At 39.7% G+C, this 21076-nt stretch overlaps 1 protein-coding gene across 3 annotated transcripts in view; it reads right to left on the minus strand.

The window, feature by feature from the left end:
• LOC108599910 (serine/threonine-protein kinase NLK) overlaps positions 1–21076 on the minus strand; it is a 48640-nt gene that overhangs the window by 25924 nt on the left and 1640 nt on the right. Inside the window, exon 1 of one of the 3 annotated variants that reach the window (XM_017987109.2) lies at positions 210–482. The exons of the other annotated variants lie outside the window; for them this stretch is intronic. Coding sequence (XP_017842598.1) covers positions 210–259 — 50 coding nt within the window. The 5' untranslated portion in view covers positions 260–482. Of the gene's footprint in view, positions 1–209; positions 483–21076 lie in introns of those variants that run through there. 3 annotated transcript variants of the gene reach the window in all.

The following is a 21076-nucleotide window of genomic DNA, read 5'->3' on the forward strand; positions in this document are numbered from 1 at the left end:
TAATATTTATACGTCTTGGCTACAGAAAGTTTGATAAATGTTGCAAGACCGCCATAAATTTCAACAGACTGCCAGCAAATTTTGAAAATTATGGGGCGTATGCTCAATATGCGTGCAAAAGCAGCTCAATAATCAATTTCTATATAAATTTAAACTACTTTTATTATTTAGTTTCATAATAAACAATGACATAAGCGTAATGTTCTTACACAGGTTGAATGTACACATAATATATAAACACACAATAGCGACTCTCCATAGAGAACGCGTCAGACGTCGTCAATTGTTGTTGCTCACGATCAGCAGCAGCAGCAGCAGCAGCAACCGGACAAAGTTGATAACCTTGAGAGCATTTTCATGCGAAAGTTCAATGAATTTAGTTTAAACTTCCATGTCTCGAAATGAAAGAGCAGCCAGCTTAGGCTACTCTGAGCGTCTTCGCTGGCAACACAACAACAACAGCAACAGCAACCAGCAACCAGCAACCAGCATATGTGAAATAGTAATAACTACTGAGAAAAGTGAAACAAAACCAGACTAAACACTAAGTAAAAAAAAAGCAGCAGCAGCAGCAACAACAACTTGGTATTGAGAACTGAGAACCAGTTCAGCAAATGTACTAAATGCAGCTCAAGGGGGGGGGAGACGTTTGTATGTTGCTGTTGCTCTTCGCTTTTGAAGCTCATGAAATGCGCAGGAAATCAATAATTCGGTTTCGATTACACGCACGGCAACAGAGTCGAGGCAGCAACAACAATATGTTGCAGCAACATGCTGCAATGTTGCTGAAAGCATTTGCAATAAATTAACTAAAATTATAGACAATTATTAGCGAGCAGCGTTGAGCGATGACTTGCAACTTGCTTGTGTTGCATGCCACACTCACTTGCGTATTTATTGGGGCGTTTGCGCATTTTAATTAAGCGATTTGTCATTACAAAACCAAAGGGCAAACTAAAAAAGGCAATGCCAAGTTTTCTTATTGATTACAAGCCAAGTTAGTGCACATATATTTAAATGGGCGCAACGCACATTATTTAAACTAAAGCAATATTAAAATTGATTTTGACTTTAAGCTTAACCAAGCAAACATCCTTAGCAGGCATAAAAACTAGTGCAGGAAGCAATTAAAATAACTTTAAGCTGGGAACTATGTTAAGCTACCAAAAAAATAAAAATAAATCCCAAGCAGTTGGGAGTGAGAACGTAATTTGAGTGCCGTGAAAGCCGCAGACATAAAACCCGCAGCATAATTTAATATGAATATTTTATGCTTAAACATTAATTTTTGCGGAATGTACAATATGATTGGCAATATAATAGACTTGCTTGAGCAAACTCTTAAGTTTCTTACAATTTAGACTCTGAACAGGAGCTGACCACAAAAAAAACGACAGAGCGAGAGAGAGAGAGAGACGCTGGGCAGACAATAATAATGAGCTCGCATTCGGACCAAGCCAAAGGGAGACCAAGACCAAGATTGTGGACACATGCAGACGTTAGCTGCTGCTGCTGCTGCTGATGTAAAGTGCAAATAATTATGACAAGCAGCGAAACGGAAGCAGCTACAATAACAACAACAAAACGCATTGCACACCTGCACAGCTAAAAAAATATAAATAAATTGCGTAGTGCAAACAACACTTGAACTTTAGCGCAGCTGCTGTCAGCCAAGCCAAGCCAAGCCAAGCAACTTTGGTTGCTGGCACAGTCAGCGCTGCAACCAACTTAGGACACACCCAGAGTCAGAGCCAGCGTCAGAGTCAGAGCCAGCGCAGCGATTATGAAAGACAATCAGCTGTGTGTTGCTGTTGAGGTTTGTAGGGTAATTGTGCAGCCAAGCAGCAACTGCTTAGCTCTGTGCCTCTCTCTGCCTCCCTCTCTCTCTAGATTGCTGATAAATATGTTGCAAACAGCAATTGAGTTTGAGCCCCGTTGCCTGAACGACTCTAATCAGCTGCCAATGCTGCGAGGGCAATGGCTAAGGCTAATGCAATTGTTAGTTATGAATGAATCAGCGCTGGACCAACAACAATGCATAACTTTATAATTTGCTTATTGTTAAGCTATAAGCAAATAAACTTAGTTTGCCATTAATATTTTAGCTAAAATAAATAGACCGCATAGCTTAAATTTAATCTGCAAGTTGTAACTTTAAATTTTGCAATACATATTTCAACTAATTTGTATATATACTTTTAAATTTTATATATACACTTACTTTTATTTTTTTCTGTATATAAAAGCTACAACTTATAGCCATTAGACCCTTAGCGCTCACTTAATTTTTTTGCCATTTGGCCATCATTAAGCTACAACTTGTCATATTTTTTTTTATGCTTTAGCGCCCTGCAGCGCTTTCAACTTGGCTTAGTTCACATTGCACTGATCATGGCTATTGTAGGGGGGGGCTAATTATAGCGGCCCTTTGTAAAAAACAACTTTTGTATATTGCCGTAGAACTCAAGCAACTTAAAGGGCAGCAAAAGTTCAGACAAAGCCATGAAAACGTTTTGCTTTGGCTGTTTGTCCTTTGACAGTTTATTAAAGCATAAATAACTTAGAAAAATCAATTAGCAATTAATAATTTTTTACACAAACTGGTTTTGCACACTCAGTGAGCTTGGGGGCGCATCCTTGTAGCATTAATAGCTGCCCTGCGGGTCAGAGGTCGCATATTAAGCAGACTTAACTTTAGTTATTCTAACAATGTTTATAAAATGAAGCATAATCATTATAATATATATTTTGTGACTGTCTGCGCTTTCAATTAGCAGTTAAAATTGATGGCGCTGCCCCAGCGGCAGGCAAATGATTTTCATTTGGAATTTTTATTTAATTTGCTAGCGAAGCTGGACCGAGGAATGAATTTCATTATCAGCGTTAGCTTTGTTTAGATTTAGTTACAATAATACACTGCGATAAATTAAAGAGAAAGAGTTGAAATAAATGAAGCTCGCTTAAATATTTTAAATAATATTTGTTGTGCTTTTTTCTTGCAGTGTAGCTTCAACTGTTGTCTGCGGTTTTTATTTTACACGCAATGCGCCATCGCCATGTCGCTGATGACGACAAACTGAAGCGGGCAGGCGGCAAAGGGGGCGGGATGACGACAAGTGTCATTATATCAAGTGATTTTCCTATTTGGCCCCAAAGCTGCCACTGCCAATGCCACACACTGCATTCAATTCTCATTCTCACAATGTCTCACTCGCTCTCGCTCTCTTTTGTCTGCAAGGGTTTGGAGAGCTTGTGTTTTTTTTTTTTCTCTACTAGTGGTCTGGGGAATTTGTTGCTTCGCATTTGACAGTTTTGAAGTGTTATGCGATTTTACATTATTGGCCCGCCTAGCTGCGCTCTATTCAAGCCAGTTCCATTATGGCTCAGTCTCTGAGTCTTTTGTGCGCATTGAATAGTTTGGGTTTAGTTTATTTTTTGCTGCATGCAACGAGCTATGACGTGCCTGTCGCTGAAATAGATTTCTGTCCTCACTCAGATAACAGCGAGAGAGCGAAAAAAATAATAAATAAATAAAACTCTTTTGTTTGACAAGTTTTTTACTTTAAATTATATTTTGCTGTTGCTGTTGCTTTGATTTGTTTGGCGGCACGTGCCAACGAACGTCATAAAATAAACGAGAGTAGGGAAATGCTTTTAGCAGACTGTTAACAACAGTGCTATGTTAAGTGCAGCATGTAAATTAACATGACAAGAACTTAAAGCAAGCAAGTTAAATTAAAAGTTGATTTTTTTGTTGCTGCTGTTATTTAACTTTTGGCAGAGCTATAGAGATTTTATTATTTTATATTATACAGCATAAAAACCTAACAATTTATATATTGAAGAACAGTTTTCATTATGTTTATAGTAAGCAATAATTTCTATATGGATCTGCTGCTGTTTTAGCTGCTCTTTAGCAGACTGTTAACTACAGTGCTATGTTAAGTGCAGCATGTAAAGTAACAGAACTCATCCCAAAAAAGAAACAATTTATAATTGTTAATGGCAGTTTTCATTATATTTAGAGTAAGCAATAATTTCTATATGAATCTGCTGCTGTTTTAGCTTTAAGAAAAGCCCTCTATGCTGATAGTATTGCAAAAAGAGCAACAATAAACTCTCTCAAGAGACTCTCAACTAGCTGCTGGCGCGGCTGGCACTGAAACTGGGTCAAAAGTTGGAAAAATTATAAGTAAAGCAGCAGAGAAAAAAATAAAGAAAAGTGTAGAAAACTTGCAAGCGCATAAGAAAAATAGCAGCCAGCAAGCTATGGAGGCGCTTGTTTACACACACACACACACACATGCATATATATGTATTTGTATACAGTTAGTGCATTTTGCAGACAGACAAACAGTCAAAGCATTCAATTCAATTCAATCTTTTCTTTTTTTTTTGTTGTTTTCTTCTTCAAAATTAAGTTGCTTTGCGTATTTGGCTGCTCAGCGGCTTTTTCTTGTTGTTCTTCTTCTTTGCTAGCTCTACACTTTGTTTTTGTTTTTCTCATTACGCCCGCTGGGCTGGCTGAGTGCGTTTTGTTTTTGCTTAGTACTTTTTATTTACTGTTTGTTTGTATTACTTTTTATTGCAAGCAGATAAAACAAACAAAAGCAGCAAAACGACTCAAAACACAAGCAGAACTAACTTTAAAATTGTTTAAGTTGCTGCAGCTTAAAGTCAAAATATGCAGTTCAAAGTTTGCATTAAATTGAAGACTAAAAATCTATGACAACATTTTGGGCGCTAATATGTCCATTCATTTTCTTGAGGTGTTAACTACAATTTTATGCAAATTTTGGCCATAAATAAAAAAAAGCTAATGCATATCCGCAGCAAGAACAAATTGCATAAACAGTAAATGTATTTTTTGCAGCATTAATTAACGCAAACTTAGTTTAGTCACAAGGTCTTTTGACAAACGCGCACCCAAAAAATTGGAAAAACAAAAACAAGCAAAAGCCGCACCTAAGCAACAATAACAACAAATAGCAGCAAAAAGAACAAGCACAGGTTGGTAACACCTTCAAGTAAACTAAAAATCTGAATTGGCAAACGCTGAATGGAAAATGTTTGGAAATTGCAGTTGGTCGAACATGACAAATGCAATAAATATTAGCTAATTATAACAAAGCATAAAGCCAACAAACTGAGCATAGAACGCGTCAAAAGCAAAAGCAAATATGGCCTTGAGCAAATTAAAAGCAAAGTGTTATAAACTAGCAGATACTCTTTAAAATGAACAAAACTAAAGTTCATAGCTTTATTTTTTACTTAAGTGTATCTAATAACAAAAATGACAAAATGTCAAATTCAACAACAATATATATTTGCCTACAGTTATTTATTTTTTTACTTTTTGTTTAGCTCATTGCAGCTGCAGCAATGTTAGACAAAGCAACAAAAAGCGAGCGCACAAATGTAAATAAATTACATGCAACAAATGCAGCAGCGTTGACGTCGACGTCGCAGTCGCAGTCACGTTGCTGCTGCTGCTGCTTGTGCCACTAACCCACTTCAAGACAACTGGCAAAGCTATCGCTGTTGCTCCAAGCTGTCCAACTCTTGAGCGTTGACAACAACAACAGCAACAAATTCTTTTGGCTGCAAAGCCATACAATTAATCAGGCAAACTGCAGCGGGTAGGGGTTGGGGGGGTTAACAAATTAGCGGCTTAGTAGCCCCCAAAGGCGTTGATTGATTTGAAGGGCTCAGAGCACAGGGCTGCGCCACAACTCAATTGAAAGCTTATTTATTGACTTGCCAAGCCTCGAAAAAAAAAAACCACAAAACTCAAACAATGCCAAATAAAAAATTGAAAATCTAATGACAGCTGCTTGGGTCAGTATCAAACTTGTGCGCATTGTTTGGTCGCTGAATCATCAGCACGCCGCAGCTCCTCTCCCCCCTCTAACTGCTGCCTATTAACATAAACATAATTTTCTATTGCCTGCACACGTTTGTTGTCAACAGCTGCAAAACTTGTGCTGCAATTTCGCTTTCAAAAAGCTATAAAAAACAACAACAAAAGGCAACAACAAAACGTTGCACAACACATGCAACGCTTGCAACGCTGCTTATTGCATCCACAAAAAAAAACTACGCTTATGCTTGTGTAAAATTTTAAAATATATAACATTTTTTTTAACTATATTAGTTTATCGAGCTAGCGGCAACACTTTTTATAGCCTTCGTATACGCAATTGTTAAGTATACGCCAAGTGGCAACAACAAACTTAGCCCTAACACGCACACACACACACACACACACACATACATACACTTGTAAACAGTCTAAGAGTCAAGACAATAGCAGTTAAGTTCATTGAACTACAGTTGAACTCAGCGACTCTAGACGCGCGCAATTAAAATGACCAGTGCGCGCTAATTAAATTTAGCTTATTGCAATAATAATAACAATAACAATTTTTATTAATTATAATACAGTAAGCGTAGAGTACATACAACTCGCTTTACTGTTAGTTCAAGTGCAAATGCAAAGCTCTAGCCAAACTGCAATCGCCACAAGGCATTAGAGCGTTAAGCTTCAAAGGGGGGGCAGTGGGTGGGTGGTGGCGCAAAAGTTCACATTAACATTTTGCATTTGTAATTACAAAATATAAATTTTACAACGGATGCAAAAGAACAAGCGAATTTTCATATACAATTTTTGCATAGATAAAAACTTTAGTCCAACGAGTTGCGTCTAGGCTAAAGTTGCTGCCAGTTGTTGTTGTTGTTGTTGCTGTTGGCTCCAGCAGCGCGTAAAAGTCAACGACAGCAAAATATGCCGCACCAATTAATTGTTTTTGGTAGTTGACTATTCTATACTTTATGTATAATTATAATAAAATGTTAGTTTAGTAAACTCGGGAGTCTGTTCAACTTTAACTTACGATCTTTGCGTCGCGGCAACGATCCATGACGCATTGTGTGCGGTTTTTATTTAAATTTCTTTGTCTAGCATTAAGTTTTATCTTTGTTCTTAGTACAACGCACTTTGCCATGCTAACGCGACTTTTGTAGTTGGGCAGACACTTACCTGCAAATAAAAGAAAAATAGAGAATTGTTTAGTATTTTATATTAAATGTTAATAAACTGTTGCTGAGCTGTATTTGAGCCAAACAAGTTTAACCCCTAACAGCCAAAAAAGCTTAAAAATCTCTGCAGGCTTCTAAAACAGTTTTAAACTCAACTGCAAAACCTTAAAATGCTCTCAAGTGTGCAAAAAAAAAAATAAAAATGCTAACCAAAACGCAATTCAATAAAAAACGCAACTGAAGCAAACAAACAAAAATAATAGAAGAACAAAAACGCATTTTTCCCAAGGCAGGCAAAGTCAAAAAGCAAAAACAACAATGATACTGTCAAACAAATGTCAAGCAGAGAGCGAGAGGGAGTGAGAGAAAGAGAGAGCGGTTTGTGTTGAAATTTATGCACACACTTTGCTAACAAGAGCAACAAAGGGGGTGGCAGTGGGAGTGGGAGTTGCTGCAATGATATTTTTCCAACTCTCTGCGGTATTTTTTTTTCTACTTGCTAGACCAGAAAATAAAAAGAGTAAACATTGCATAGCAAAAGTGACAAACTGATGAACTGCCAGACTGACATAACTGATTTTTATTTGAAGAGTCAAGCTATGGCCCTTTCTCTCTCTCTCCCACTGCTCACAGTGGGATTCCGTTTCAATTTCAAGCAGCGTTTACAAAATATGCTAAAAGCCTGCATAGAACAGCGAGGGCGTGTGGTAAGTGGGTGTGGCTGTCAAGGCTGCTGGCCAAGTTGCTTGAACTGGCTGATTGAACTGCCAGCGACGCAGGCGAAAGTTGATAAACTAATTTGATTTATTTTAATTATAGTTATGCAGCGTTAATTATATGAAAATTTATGAGGCAAATGAACTCGGCGCGGCGTTTTAATTTCATAAAATTACAGAAATAAAAAATTGTAATACACAAATTTAACGCTGATCAGCTGCGCCAGATTAAAATAAAAAAAATTCATCACGCAAATACAAAAAATGCGTAAGAAAAATCCACGCCAAAGCCAAAAGCGAAGCAAAACAAAGACACGTACAATAGAGCACAGAACAAAAAGTAATACAATAACGAAAGAAATCGCCGCAGAGCGCACAAAAAAAAAAGGAAAAGCGTTAGCAGAAAACTTGGAAAATTTTGTGCGAAAGCCCGCAAGGAAATCGTTGGGTGGCTGGGCGTTAAACTGGGCACACAGTCAAGGTTGTGATTGAGCTAGCGAGAGAGAGAGAGAGAAAGAGAGAGCGAGATAGAGAATGAGAGGTGGGTGGGGGTGTAGCAGCTGGAGCCATGAAGCTGTGCTTGGCTGTCTGTGCCCGGGAATTTGAGCCAACACACACACACACAGTTACATGAAAATCTACTCAAACTCGCTATGTATGTGTGTGTGTGTGTTTACTGTAGCAATTGGTAAGCGTAGTCGAGGGTGTTATAAGCGGTTAAATTTTTCGTGCATGGGCGCAGAAGATTGCGCCTACCTCAAGGACCCAAACCCAAGCCCAAGCATAGCTACACCTATGTATATACATGTGTGTGTGTGTGTGTGTACAAACAACAACTAAGCAGCGCTTGTCCTTTATGCGACCCCTGCCACGCCCCCACCCGTTGACAACAGACACGTGCTTTTGGCTGAATGACGCGCATTTTAGTTTGTAGCTAATTTTATGTTACGCATACGCCATGTGATACGCTCACAGATAAAAAGCGACGGTTGCCTAGTTTATAAGCGGTTTAAATTTTGAAACAAAATCAAGCTACAGCTGTCATTGTTAACAAGCAGCGCAGCCTTCAATGCATAAGCTGTTTGCATAATAATTTTATATTTCAATGCCCCAGTGTCTGAATTTTATTCATTTGGCTGTAGAGTTATATAAATTCTAGTGAATTCAATTTTCAACTCGATTTTCATTGCTCAGCTCAGCAGTGCGCTTTAAATTAAATGAAAAGCAAAACGGGCAATAAGGAAACTGTCGCTGTTTGTCATCAGCTCCGCTTCCGCTTTGCGCCACCTGCCACGCCCACTCACTGCTAGCAAACTACTTGAGTAGCATAAATTTCAGACAACTGCAGCGCTATAAAAGCTCAGAGCCAACTAAACTTATATACAAACTATGTATATATATACAGTTATATACATAAGTATATGTATACATAATTTGAAAGGCACTGAACTTGGCGTCTTGGCCTGCATAAGTAATAAAAATAGTAATTTGCTCGTAAAATAGTTGCGCTCAAGTAATTTTAACGATTATGATCTTAATCAACTTGCTGGGGTACAGGCGATTGCGCCTGTGGCAAGGGGCGTGGCAATTGAAGCAGCAGCAGCCTTTAGAAAAATGTTAGAAATGCGCACTTTATTTACTATTCAAATATTTATAGTCAAGTGGGCATTTAAAAGTTTATGCAAATGCTTTGGTTTGCGTTTAAATTGCGCAACTAAAGTTTATCAAAAGCTCAACTTGCAATCTGCCGCAAATTTGAGCAACTCTTTCAACTAATTTACATATGATCAACATTTGCTTTTACTATTTGATAAATTTTAAAATGAAAAACAGCAGCAGCAAAAGTTAACATTTTGGCACAAAGTTTAAGTAATTTATTTGTAGACAAAGCACAACAAAGTCAAAGCAAAAAAAAAATAGAAATAAGTAGCAGAGAACTTTACGACTTTGCCAGCTAAATTTATGTGCATAATTTTTATGTGTGGGCGTGGTGGCAAGCAAAACAAAACAAAACAAAACATTGCTTTAAACAGAATGTATTTTATTTTTGTTGTCTAGCAAATGCGGAGGCATCTAATTGGCGAAGGGAGCAGCTACAGCAAAAAGTTTCTGTGCGCGCACAGAAAAGTATGCTACACTTTTTGCTACTTTATGCGTGCGTGTGTGTGTGTGTGTGTGCTTTGCAATTAAAGCCGCGCAAGTGCAGCGCTTATTGTTTAATTATACTACGCATGGAAATTTCATTTAGTACTTATGCGCTTAGTCATAATAACAACAACAACTGAATAATATAAAATTCCAAGAGGTGTTGCGCACAAGTGCAAAACAATGCCAAAGTCGAGTGCTAGAAAAAATACTTGCTGCTATTTTAACAGTATATGCCATAAGTATGAGCTCACAAGCGCAAGTTTGCCTTTAGCTTTAGCTGCAGCTTTGGTGTTGAAGTGTGTACTTTGTTTAATGAGTTTTCATGATGAGAGTTCTTTTTTTTTTTTATATTTCAAACAATAGCTTACAAAATGGCACGCCCAAACGCCTACTTTATGGTCGATAACGAGGCCAAAAACAAGCTAGTTGTATATATATATATGTGTATGTGTATATATAGCGAGTATATAATCTTGATTGAAATGCGCGCAGCGCAGCCAAAAGTATTTTTTTGTTATATTTTACTTTTGGCCAAGTCAAAAGTTCTGCAGCCAACAAAACTTATGCGCAAGCTCAACTAACAAATGTGCTGTAAAAATATCAAAACTAAAATCTCTACACTTAAAATGTTGCACAAGCGATTTTTGCTTAAGTCAGTTATTTGATTTTGATTTGCTGTCTTGTCCATTCGATCCCATTTACATTTCAACAACATTTACTGGGTATTTGCAGCTGTGGAATTGAAAACGAAATGAGCTGCGGCACTGACGTTGCAAATTGGGTGAAAAGTTTCATTATGCGGCCAGAGAGCATTCAAGTCTCTTAGCAATGGGCAAAGACAATAAAAGGACGACGACTGCATAAAAAACAGAGCAGCGCAAGATTTCAACTGCAGTCGACACGCCCACGCGCTAGACAACAAAGTTGAAAATTGCTGCGGAAAAATTGTGAAAATTTCAGGCGCAAAGAAGCAGCAAACGTTAGAGCTTATGCTTTAGCTTTAAATAAATTTTAAATTGTTAAGCAATTTATGCATAACAAATTGTTAAGCTAAATTTTTTATATATCGATAAGCATATATCGATTAGCTGAGCATTAAATTAACAAACAGCGCACACACTTTAATAATTTTCAACTATAGGTCAAAGAACTTTGCATATGAAACCAACTGGAAACATATGGCAGCTCAGTTGATAGATATATAGATATAGAAATGTGTATGTGTGTGTGTGTGGAAATATTTAAAACGTGGCGCAAGTAAAAGTAGCGGAGGTCAGGGCTAATGCAAACAAAGAGGGAGCAAAGGCAGCAAGAGCGCGACAGAGTGAGAGAGAGAGAGAGAGAGAGAGAGAGAGGAGTGAGGGGAGGTATACAATTAACAGCTGTATAAATATACCAAGCATCAGACAGACAGACAGACAGATGAGAAAAGTCAACGCTAAAGTAAGCAACAAAGATTTTAAAAGCCGCTTGCATGTCGAGAGAGAAATGTGGGAGGGCAAAAACGTAGGGGGGAGGGCACTGATCGTGCTGACAAATCAATGACGAAGCTGCTTTTAATTTTAGCAAATATAAAAACAAAGAACACACAGAGGCGGCGACGTTAGAGGGGGGGCGTAAGCAGCTTAGCTGCTGAAAGTTTTATAGCTTTAGTTATATACTTTTTATTGGAATTAACTGCAAACAGATTGAGCAACGAAAACTATAAAACTTAACATAAAATTCACACACACACACACAAAATAAAATATAGTTAAACCCCAGCGTTGACCCACAATTTTGCGGCTGATGTAAGCGCAGCTTTTGCATTTTATATTTTTAATTACATGCAACACCCAAAGCGAGAGGAAGAGATAGCGCCAAGTGCTTGCCACAGCTGTGAAAATTCCAGACATGATGACGTTGCAAGCCAAGCTAGCCACGCCTAAAAATAGTTATGCCACGCCTCTACCCCCCCTCACACGCTTCGCAGTCGCGCCTTTTGCCAATATTGTTTTATAGCCCACATACAATATTACCATTAGATAAATTGCCTTTTGGCCTGGACATGAACTGGACGACGCTCGAGCTGCGAGACAGCGATAGAGAGAGAGAGAGCGAAGAATTCTAGGGGAGAGCACGTTGTCGTCGTTTGCCGCCACGTTTCAAATTACTTTCTTTATTGATTTCTCGTTGGCAGCGTGTGTCTCACTCTCTTCATCCCTCTCTCTCTCTCACGCTCTGCTCTTCTCATTGTTTGCTATTTTTACTGCACATGCATTCCATACGTGTGGATTTCGTTGTTGTATATTAACTTTTCAACTATAATATAAAAAATAAAAGCGCCCTCGCTTGTCACTTACAACACGCCGCTGCAACACACACACACACACACACACACACATGTGGCTGTGTACATTTATTTTATGACGCATTTTTTTTATTGAAAACTTAGTGCATTATTATTGTTTTTAGACTGCGCTCTCATGTTTTGTTTGTTTCATTGATTGACGCACACACACACACACACACACATTAATTAGTCATGCATAATTAACGTAACTTACTTAGTTCCTAATTACAACATTGCGTTTGAATTGTGGGCGTAATAAAATCAACTTACCTGCAAATAGAAAAGAAAATACAAAATTATTAGTGACTTGACTTAAATAAAATATATATTATATAAGTAGTTAAACAATTATGTGTGGGAAATTCTTTTGTACAAATTCGTTGCTACACTCAAACTTGACTTGGCCACATACTTGGCTAATATCAATTGTGTCGCTCCTTTGGGCATAATTTGCATAATGTAGCCAAGCAGCGTTAATAATCGGGCCATACATAGACAGCATTAGCTTTGACACGCGTAATTAGCGCAATGTCTGCTGATTCATCTAACAAGCTAATTATTTTGTATGTTAAGCTTAGGCTGGGGGGAGGGGTGGTGGAGTGAGCGCTTGTGCAACAGACACTTGAGGCATGTGTTTATTGTGATAAATATCTAATCAATAAACGCAGGCATACCACCCACACACACACACACACACACATACAGTTACACCTTGCGATTTGCTACAATGTTTTTGTCTTGTTGCTTTTGCTAACTGCAGGCAAAAGTTCAATTAAAAATATTTAAACTGCGCTCGCCTGGGGTTGGGCACACACACACACACACACACATATAACTATATATATGCGCATTGCCTGATGCGTGTCAAAACTCAACTTGGGATAGGTTGGAGAGCTCCCGCAAGGCAACAGCAAAAAAACAACTGCGACAACAACAAGTTGCTGTTTACAAAAAAAAAAAGAAGAAAATAAATAAATGTGCACAACGAACGCCTCGCAATGGCCATAAGCTGCAACGGTCAGCGTTTGACGACCTCCCTATGCTGCCAACCTGCCGCCCCGCCCCACCACTTCCCCATTGCAGCATTGTAGGCCCCAGACCATCCGGTTCTGAGACGTCAGAGCATCGTAAAAAAAACAACAACAACAACAGACTCAACGAAAATTTCATTCTTCTTTTTTGTGCTGTTTATTTTTTTTCATTTTGGGTGCAATGAACGTTGCTGCTGCTGCTGCTGCGCATGCGTGCCAGCTACAACAACAATAAGAACAACAACAACAACAACAATGTGTAGCTTGTCTTTTGCCTTAAGCTGCGCTTTGCGCTGCGCGTTCGTCTGCGTTGAAAAATTCGTTAATAAATTGACTACTCGACTCGTCGCAGCTCGACACGCCCCCCCACCGCACGCCCTGCTAACAATATTAACATTCATGCGCATCCTTGTTTCGCATATATTTGTTACCCCTACAGGGTCAACGGCCCCCACTACAAGCAGCTGCCCCAGCCTACAACAAAAAAAAATAAAACATGCCCCAGCCTAATGAACAGCGCTGTTTATTTTCTATATAAGGCTACGATCTGTGACAAAATCAATAGCAGCAGAGTCTGCAGCTGCAAGTGCACTTGAGTTTGTGCTGTATCCTGTTATAAGGATCAGCTTGATCTCAGTGCCATTGTATTGGTATCCTTACCCTTATTAACTGTGAGAGCTGCTTGTAATTTGAGCTCGCTCTCTCTCTTTTAACTCTCTTATCTTTTGACTACCTGCTGCAAAATAGTTTGCACCTGCTCTACAGATTTTCAACAATATTAAGCAACTACTACAAGCTGCATAATTGCATTTGCAACTGTTTTAACAGCTGTGTTTAAATCAATTCGCTTAGCTCATGACTCTTTATTGTCTGATGACTTACATTTAAAAAGAAACATTTTTAATTAAACATGCAACATTTTTAAGCGTTTAAAGCTTACAATATGGCTTTTAATTAAATCACACAGCGCTGAGTCGACAGCGACAGCAACAATATGTAAACTTATTTGTAAGGAACTGGCTACAAGGCAGGCACGAGGAGCATAACAATTGTTGTCAAAAGTTTATTGGAAATTGGCAACAACGTGCAACACACACACACACACAGGCACAGGCACAGGCACACACACATTGTTATACAAGCATCAATGCTCTCGCACATGTGACTCAATGCAAATCTGCGGCTCTGACGCATTTTGTTGCTGGCGTCAAGGCAACGCAGACGTACAAAGGCTTACAAGCTGCGCCAAGGGGTGGGGGTGGCACGTTGTGTGGGCTGCAGGTGCCACACACACATGAGCCTTTTGTCATATTTGTTATATATGCTGCTGCTGCTGCTGCGGAAATCAAGATCATGCATCAATAATGACAATTGACAGCGAGAAGCTGTTGCTGCCTGCCTGACTCAGTCTCAGTCTCCAAATGCAAAAAAGAAATATGCACAAAATTATTTTTAAACATGTGCATGCAAAAAAATGCAGCAGCATGTCAAATACAAAAGATAGAGCGCAGTAGCTGCGGCAGTAGTAGTCAGTTGGTTATATTGGGGTGTGGCCAAATGCTAGAGCGGAAGAGCAGCGAGTGATTAAGCAGACTGAGCTGCCTGTCGCTCTGTCTCGCTGGCTAGAGAGACGCATGTCAGCGGCTTAAAATGCAAGCGACACCTCAAATGGCTTGCAACTGTGGCAGCAATGCACTGCAAGAAATTTGTATATAAAAGATTTGAATTTAGTGATTTTGAAATTCTTTCTTTATTTATTTTATTTTTTCTTATTTATATCCTATGCCAATTAATTTTTAAATATGCTTGACTATTTCTTGAAGTGCATGCGCTTGTGGCATGTCTTTTGACAATAAAATAATAAATTAAATGATTTATTTAAATATTTTGTTATTTATAGCGTATGCAAATTAATTATTTATTGCTTACTTATTTCTTGCAGTGCATGCGCTTGTGGCATGTTGCTGCTCATTTGTCAAAAGACATTAGCATTGCTGCAGTCAGTTCTACAGATAAGCAGCAATCATAATTGTTGCATGCAACATATACGTATACTTAATATATGCTATATTAGAGGCGTGGCGCATGCATCTGCGTAATTGGCAATTGCAACTGAATTAAAAAAGGCAGTGACAAGTGCCGCGCCACAATTAAGCAAACTGTCTAATTAGCAAACTGGCGCCAATGCAACATTTGGCAAACATTTAACAATGAAATAGCAAGAGCAAGCGAAAGAGAAAGAGAAAGAGAGTGAGCAACTGTAGAATTTTAATTGAAATGTCAAAAGCGTTTAGCAGCACAGACAATGATGATGATGATGATGATAATGATGATGATGCTGCAGCTAGACACTGACTCTAGCTCAGACGTTGCTGTGACATTCAACTACCTGGAGCTGGCATTTTAATCGGGCAATGCGGCTAAATTTTGATTGCGCTGCTTGGCAATTTGATTGCGGCTAAAGAAAATATGTTAAGCATTAGAGTTAAGTGTGCGTTCGTATGTCTGTGCAATTGTCGCATTGTTGCGCTGCAGTCTATAAAGCAGTCTGAAGTGCATTTGAGTGTGCGCGCTGTTGCCAAACTTCAGTCTGCTGTGCGCTAGTGACTAAACTGCGCTGGCTTTCATAGCAACCAGCTATTTATAGGCAACAAAAATATGCTTGAAGCGTGCTAATTAAGCGTTGCAGCTTCATCATCCTGTTGCTGCTTGCTTCTTTTTTTTAACTTTTTTGGGGACATGCAGCAGCTTCAGCTGTAGCTGTCAGCAGATGCTGCAGCAGACACTGCTTGAAGGCTTTTCCATTCACAGAGCAAGCGACTCTTCTTATATTTAGCACAAGTTGTTGTTGTTGTTGGTGCTGTTGTTGGTTGCAAGCCGCTGGCACGACGCGGCACAAGTCAGTCAGCCGCAACGAGAAAATCGTGCGAGCGTTTAATACTTGTACTTATTGTTGTTGTTGTTGCTGCTGCTGCTGCTGTTGCTGCTTTTGAAGTTGATGTTCAAGTTGCAGCTGCAGCAGCAGCAGCAGCAACCATTGTCTGCGGCTTGAGCTACAGCCTCAGTGTGTTGTATGCTAAATGAGGGTTAAAAATGCAACGTCAAATGAGCCAAGCTTCATCTGCTGCTGCTGCAACTGTAAATGGTTTGGCTCTCCCTATCTGGCATCTATTGTGGCGCAGCGTTTTGACAACATTGCCACCCTTTTGCCACAAATTTTGCATGCGGCTTGGTACGTGGGGCTTTGATTTTGAGGCAACCAATTTGCAACCGCAATTTGTGCAGCTCTGCTAGTGTTAATTAACAATTGTCTTGATGGCCTCTCACTGCTAAACGTTAATCGCTTTGGATTGATGTGCAACATGCTGCATGCCGCAATCGATATTGACAAAACGTTGCAGCTTGTCGCCTACAAATTTATTTCAATATTTTAGTGCCTGACGCCAAGCTTAATTAATTTTTAGCTCTCTCTCTCTCTTGCTCTCGCTCTAGCAGTTGTTTAGCTAGTTAAGTTTTTTTTGTTGGGGCAGTGGCTTCATTAAGTTTCTGGGTTCAAGTTAGTTGCCCGCTGGCTGCCAGTTCAACTGTCCAAGCTGTCGTAAGTGTTGCTGCATGCACCGCGCGCCCGCAGCCCAAGCCCAGCACCTTTAACAAATTGTCTATTTCAGTTTTTCCTCGACTGCTGCAGTTGCTGCTACTTTTGCTGCTTGTTGCTTTTGTTTTTAGAATTTTCCAATGTAGTTTACGAGCCGTCGTGGCAAAGAGCGTTGCATTGCGTTGTATGTGCAACATAGACGATGATTTATTTGGCACACACACACAGACACACGCACGCACACCTATGCGCTGCTACCTGCTGTTGGTGTAAATGCATTTTGGCTGTAGTCGAATTGGTTTTACTGCCAAAGGGAGCAATGCGTGTGGCAAGCGTGGCATGCAGCAGCAGCAGCAGCAGCAGCAGCAGCGGGGGCATGTGAACAAAAGCTCTTTTTCGTTGCTGCTGCCACTTTGTTGACTATTATTTTTCATTTTCAGTCAGAGCGAGAGCGAGAGAGAGCGAGCGAGCTAACTTGGAAGGCATGCCGCAAGTGAAAATTATTTCATGTTGCACACAGGCACGCAACGCACACAAACACACACACACACACACACACGAAGAGCAACTGTGACTGTTACATGATACCTTAAGCCATAGCGAGGGGGCAACACACACACACACACAGACAAAATATAAACCTCAAAGATACATTTGCGCTTCACTTGAACCCGCAAACGCAATTCAAGTGAACTAAGCTAGAGCAAGTGACTCACACACACATATATCTATGTGTGTGTGTGTGTGAGCTGCGAGAACGCAATGAAGCTGTAGATAAAACTGCGTGCGTAATTCTTTGGCAACATGTTCCGAAAATGTTTGACCAAAAAAACAAAAGAAAATAACAAAGCAAAAATTGTTTCGGTACCAGCGGCTTACACAACTAGGATCAGGACCATATACATGTGTATATGTTTATAGTAAACGATGCAGAGACATTTGGGCGTTACCTAAGCAAAGACACTTGAGCTGGCTATGCAACGCTAGTGCCCAAAAGCAGTTTTTAAACGTGCGCTGTTGCCACACTTCACTAATCAACTGCAGCATATTCTTAGCAACTTTGCTAACATTTATCAAAGAGCAGCAGCAGAAATTCAATAAAAACTAATCAAATTTCAACCCTTTTAGGGTTTTGCAATGTGCTGAATTTTTGAAAATTGCTTAAATTGAAAAAACTCAAACTTATAAAGCAGTTATGACGCTTGCTGTAAAGCAATCAATGCTTGTAATAAAAAGGAATTGCATAAAATTGAAGCAGAGAGAACGAGCAAGCAAGGAATGCAATGAAAAACTAAGATAATTATTCAAACACTTTCAAAGTCAATACACACACACACACAGAGACAGACAGAGTGTGAAGGGAGAGAGAAACAGATTCGGAAAATGCTGAAAAAAAAAACATTGAAAAGTGAAGTGATGCGAAGAGTTCAACAGAAATTTTTGTCAGGGGATGACTGCAGGGTATATAAAATTTGAGTGCATATATTTTCTGTATACAGGGAAGTTTTACTTTACGCGTAGGGCAAAAGGGCAAGCGACCAAAACATATGCGGGCATACTCAAGTCAGCACAGTGGTTACTCATTGTGACGAAAAGCAATGATAATAATTTTTAAAATATTACACCAAATGCAAACCCAAATGCAATTGTGGCGAGAATTATTTTCAATTATACGCGTTTATCGTTTTATAACGAGCTTTCACTGTAGCAATATCCTGCAAGCGAACCGCTTGTCTGTCTGCGTCTGGAGCATTCAAAAAAAAAGGCTCGCTTGAAGGCTGAACAACCACCAGCATCAGCAGCGAGACCAGCAGCTGTTTCGTCTGCCAAAATGTAGCAACAACAACGAATCACAACAACAACAGCAGCAGCAGGAACAAAAGTCGACTAGTGGATGTTAAAATAAAACTACATGTTGTAGTCCCGGCAGTTCTTCTAATGTGTGTTGAGTGTTTTGCTGCATTTGCTTTTTTGTTTGCTTTGGTAATGCAGCAGCCCAAGAGAGTCAGAGAGAGAGCGAACGCGTATTCAAATTCAAAATCCGCATTGCATGTCAGCCAATGCTCAATGCCAATAGTCATGCGGGCTTGCCACAAAGGCCTGCAGTCCAGTCCAGCCCAGTGCAGGCCAATGGACTCGTAAGATTAGCCAAGGATTTGCGCCAGATCAAAAAGCCTAGCGCAAAAGAAGTTAAATAAATAACAGCAATAGCCTAGGCCTGAGTCAAGATAACCACAGAACAGCAACAACAACAACAACAACAGCAATAAGAGAAGAAGAAGCAGCAGAACGACTTCGACGACACCTTGCAGTACCCAAGGCCCAGAGAGGCTGCGAGGCTTCAACTTCAACTCCAGTCGCTGTCTCAGTCTCAGTCTCGGTCTCAGTTCCAGGGTTCAGGCCACAGAGTCGTGCAGCAGGAAGCGAGTTTTATATGCAGGCAGGCCAGGCAGGCAGGCAAAAGGTTTCAACATCATCTCTCACCTTCGTCTGCGTCTCTGTCTCTTTCTCTTTCTCTCAGTCCCTGTCTGTGGAGAACTTGTCGTCTCTGCGCCGTCTGAGCAAAAACCAGTTGCAGGTAGTTTTTCGAAAAAAGTAAGACCAAGATGTTTGGTCATCTGTTGCGGCTCTTAAGGTTTCTTTCTCTCTCTCGCTCCTTTGTCGTTTCACGTTTCTTTAGATGCGCTGTTGCTGGACCTCGAACTGTATCCAATATGCACTACTCCTCCTTCTTTACTTCTCTGCTGCCTATTCTAAGTTTGAGTCTGTTTCTGTTTTTTCCTATTTCTTCTGTTTGTCTTGGCCAAATGCAGTGAAAGAAATTCGTAGAAATTTTGCTTTAAATTAATTGGTTAATCTGTTGCTGAGGTGCCCAAAATGATTTTCCCAATTCGTGGAAAATGTGTTTAGTTAATTATTGTTAAAGATTTGATTTTGAAGCGCTGTTGACATATTTCATAAAGTCCTACGTCAAGGTTGTGTGGGCAGTGTTGCCGAATTTCAGCTCAAGTGAATTTAACTGCTGCAATAGCAATTGCCAAACTTCATATTGTTAAAACAAAGAGCCCAGCGAGCCACGGCTCTTAACTTCCTGCCACATTATAAATAATAAAAACTCACCTGCCTCCAATTACAGAAAGCAACGGCACAGCACATGGGCCATAAACAAAACTGGCCTAGAGATAGAGAAGCCGGCGGACTGGTGGCTGGTCAGCCGAACTAGTTCGACATTTGGCACTTAAATTTAACGCTTGATTGCATTCCCAGCACCAAAAGCACAAATACTACCAACTTGCTTATTAACAAGTATAAGACTTGCAGTATAAGACTTGATGACTGCCAATAGAAACCATCAAACCATCTCTATGGCCAGTAAGCCAAGCTTACCGGCATCTTCTGTTTATTTGTTTCTCTTTTTTGTTTTTCCTAGGGCTTTTTGTTGGCGTTGCAACTTCCTTGTGCGTACTTCAACTTCTTGCGCTGCTTTTGTCGGCAACATAGCGTGTGCCAGTTTTTTTTATTTTTTTGTTTGGTTTGGCTGGATTTTATACCGCCCTTGCCCCAACTTTTTAGCCGCCGGAAATGCCGTTTTACACGTGAATGAAAATATTTCCCGTTGCTGGCAACGTTGCCAAATTTCATTAGACGACCGTTACATGCAATTCGCAAAACTCGTTTAGCAACAATTAATGTAAATTTTTTTGTAAAATTCAAAAATAAATTTCGAAATCAAACTTACAGAACAAAAACAAATTGGCGGGGGGCAAGGGGAGGAATTTTGATAGAGCTAAATCCACCCTGCCCCGTTATTATTAGAAAAAATGCAAAAGGCAAAGCGAACGACGAATGTGAACTAAGGACGATGACGTTGACGGCAACGGCGACGGCGACAACACCACGGGTTTGAATGTTGACAGACCACACAAAAGGGGGTAAAAGAGAAGCAACCAAAACAGGAGTTGGACGATGCATATGCTTGGCTGCCTCTGTGTGTGTGTGCATGTGTGTGTGTGTGTGTACTTTACACAGCGAAAAGGTCGCCGCCAGGCAAAGGCATTGAACCCCACCGTTACATTCAACTATAGAAAGCCTACTACAAGCGAAACAAATACATGTATGTATGTATATGTATGTGTGTATGTTAGTTATAATCATAACTGCATGTTTCATAAAAACTTAGATGAATTGGTCTTTATAAAAAAAACGTCTTGCACTT

This window comes from Drosophila busckii, chromosome 3L (assembly GCF_011750605.1).
Source record: "Drosophila busckii strain San Diego stock center, stock number 13000-0081.31 chromosome 3L, ASM1175060v1, whole genome shotgun sequence".
Classification (NCBI taxonomy): Eukaryota; Metazoa; Arthropoda; class Insecta; order Diptera; family Drosophilidae; genus Drosophila; species Drosophila busckii.